Source organism: Chrysemys picta, chromosome 12 (genome assembly GCF_011386835.1).
Source record: "Chrysemys picta bellii isolate R12L10 chromosome 12, ASM1138683v2, whole genome shotgun sequence".
NCBI lineage: Eukaryota > Metazoa > Chordata > Testudines > Emydidae > Chrysemys > Chrysemys picta.
The window spans coordinates 33,983,749-33,987,002 of record NC_088802.1 but is presented as its reverse complement, the minus strand read 5'-3'; the positions used below and the strand labels follow the sequence as shown (position 1 = coordinate 33,987,002).

Here is a 3,254-nt window from a genome sequence, read left to right as displayed (position 1 = left end):
ACACACCCATCCATGCACACACAAACACATACAATGTAGCCACTATTTGAATTAATGGTTCAGGTTGAAGCCACAGTGAGTTCGGCTCCTGATGTTAAAGTTTCAAGCTCAACAAGTTGACAGTCACCTTGAGTGATTTTCTGAGATCGGGAGGCTCTATGAATGCACAAAGAATGAGGACAGTGACCACAAACACACTCACAAGTTCGGCGTCTCATCTGCACTAGAAGTTTTATTAAGCAAATGATGAAAGTTGCAATTACCAATGAATGCATAAACCCCAAGGAAGCCCATGGAGTGGCTAATCCCATATTCATACTCAGATCCCAAAGATCTTACAGAGTCTGATGGATCTCCCAACAGGTGGTCATCTACAAAGGGGTGGTTCCTGCTGGGGTCTTCCCTGCTGGGTCTTCTCTCGGGTCTTCCCACTTTAGTCCAACCAAGGAACTTCTCTTATCTCGTTATTCTGACCATTCCCATCACATTATGCATATGTATGAGGGTTCCGACCCTCCTTTTCCCTATCTGTACTTCCTCACCCCATAAAGGGTGGGATGTCCTGCTTTCCATAGGTTGTTCTCTTAGGCCTGGTCTACACTAGGCGTTTATGTCGAAGTTAGCGCCGTTACATCGAATTAACCCTGCACCCGTCCACACCGCGAAGCTATTTAGTTTGACATAGAGGTCTCTTTAATTCGACTTCTGTACTCCTCCCCAACGAGGGGAGTAGCGCTAAATTCGACATGGCCATGTCGAATTAGGCTAGGTGTGGATGGAAATCGACGCTAATAGCTCCGGGAGCTATCCCACAGTGCACCACTCTGTTGACGCTCTGGACAGCAGTCCGAGCTCGGATGCTCTGACCAGCCACACAGGAAAAGCCCCGGGAAAATTTGAATTTGAATTCCTTTTCCTGTCTGACCAGTTTGAATCTCATTTCCTGTCTGGACATCGTGGCGAGCTCAGCAGCACTGGCAACGATGCAGAGCTCTCCAGCAGTGATGGCCGTGCAATCTCAGAATAGAAAGAGGGCCCCAGCATGGACTGATCGGGAAGTCTTGGATCTGATCGCTGTGTGGGGCGATGAGTCCGTGCTTTCCGAGCTGCGCTCTAAAAGACGGAATGCAAAGATCTACGAGAAGATCTCTAAAGCCATGGCAGAGAGAGGATACAGCCGGGATGCAACGCAGTGCCGCGTGAAAATCAAGGAGCTGAGACAAGGCTACCAGAAGACCAAAGAGGCAAACAGACGCTCCGGATCCCATCCCCAGACATCCCGTTTCTACGAGGCACTGCATTCCATCCTAGGTGCGGCCGCCACCACTACCCCACCACTCACTGTGGACTCTGAGGATGGGATATTGTCCACGGCCGGTTCCTCGGACATGTTAGCGGACGGGGAAGATGAGGAAGGAGATGAGGAGGATGAGGCAGTCGACAGTGCTTACAACGCTGATTTCCCCGACAGCCAGGATCTCTTCATCACCCTTACAGAGATCCCCTACCAACGGTCCCCAGCCGTTAACCCGGACACAGAATCTGGGGAAGGATCAGCCAGTAAGTGTTGTAAACATCTAAACATTTATTTGTAACAGAACAGGACTATTAACCAAAACAATAATGGGTTTCTCATGATTAGTTTGCCCTAGGCGCTTAACGTTTCAGTCCTGGGCAGTGCAACTATTGAAAAAAATTCTAACAATGTCCGGTTTTGCATGATTGTCCTGCCCAAGCCGCTCTACTGTTTAGTCACTGCCAGTGCAGCTAGAGTAAAATGCGGTCTATATGTCCGGGGATAGAGCAGAAATCCTCCTGGGACATCTCGATGAAGCTCTCCTGGAGGTAATTGGAAAGCCGTTGCATCAGGTTCCTGGGGAGAGCGGCCTTATTGGGTCCTCCGTAGTATGACACGTTGCCGTGCCACGAGACAATCAAGTACTCGGGAATCATTGCTCTGCACAGCAGGGCGGCATACGGCCCTGGTCTTTGGAGGCTTTCCCGAAGCATTCTTTCTTTCTCGCTGTCTGAGATCCTCATCAGGGTGATGTCGCTCATGGTGACCTGCTTTGAATTAGGTAGGGGAATGTTAGTGTTGGGACTGCTTGCCCGTTCCTTTACAGAACTGTAACCGCTGGTTTGCGGCCACGCGGTGGAGGCGGGAGAGGGGCAGCCGAAAGGGATCGTTCCCGGGGACAGCCGCGAGGGGGTGGGACAGGGGCACAGTTCCTGCTTGCCGGATTGCTGGCAGCAGGGACTGACATTGCTTTCAATGTGAAATGAGGCCATTGCTAATATTAAAGTTTTAAGCTGCCACAAGTCTACGGCTTACCATGTCTGCCTGCTACAGAAATTCCGGTGTCCTGCCCCGCTTCTCAAATCTGCTGTGCAAGACCCCAGGCACTGAATGCGAAGGCCGAGAATTCGACCTTGTGCTGAGTGCGCATGTGATAGGTGCTGTGCATGGTCTTGTTCACAGAGAAAGACTATGTTCTTTGTTCACAACTACATTTATCTTTCTGAGGAATTCACTCCCTTTTTCCCATTCCCACAGCCACATCTGCGACTGTCTCACAACCTAGCCTGGCATCACACTCCCAGAGGCTAGCGCGGATTAGGCGTAGGAAGAAGAGGACACGGGAGGACATGTTCTCGGAGCTTATGGCCTGCTCCCGAGCCCAGGCAGCACAGCAGACCCAGTGGAGGGAGAACTTGTCCCAAATGCACCAAGCAAACATGGATCGGGAGGAGAGGTGGCGGCAGGAAGACCAGCAGGCGACTCAAACGCTGCTTGGACTACTGAGGGAGCAAACGGACACGCTCCGGCGCCTTGTGGATGTTCTGCAGGAACGGAGGCAGGAGGACAGAGCCCCGCTGCAGTCTATCTCTAACCGCCCTCCCCCGCCACCAAGTCCCATACCCTCCTCACCCAAAGTCCAAAGAAGGAGGGGCGGCAGAGTCCGTGCTAACTCTCACTCCACCCCTGCAGAGAGCTCAAGTAGTAGAAGGCTCTCATTCCCCAAAATTTGACAAGTTTTTCCCTTCTCGCCTCACACAAGCCCCCGTCCAAGTTTCACCTCCCAGTTCCATGTGTAGTTGATAATAAAAAATACGTTTCTGTTAATTACTGTTTCCATCATGTTCTTTTGGAGGAGGGGGGGAAGGGGGTTGGTAATTGGACAGGACAGTCACCTTTGGCAGGGTACATAGGCGGGGGCAGGTCCAGCAGCAGGGCACATACACAGTGCAGTGAC

The 3,254-nt window shown here is 51.5% G+C and overlaps 1 protein-coding gene across 1 annotated transcript; it reads left to right on the top strand.

Moving 5' to 3' along the window:
* Positions 1 to 579: 579 nt before the first annotated feature.
* LOC135974569 (uncharacterized) lies at positions 580 to 3,030 on the top strand. Its single transcript, XM_065562988.1, has 2 exons — positions 580 to 1,560; positions 2,555 to 3,030. The coding sequence occupies exons 1-2, from the start codon at positions 984 to 986 to the stop codon at positions 3,028 to 3,030; spliced, it is 1,053 nt and encodes a 350-aa protein (XP_065419060.1). The 5' UTR covers positions 580 to 983.
* The last annotated feature ends 224 nt before the right edge of the window (positions 3,031 to 3,254 follow it).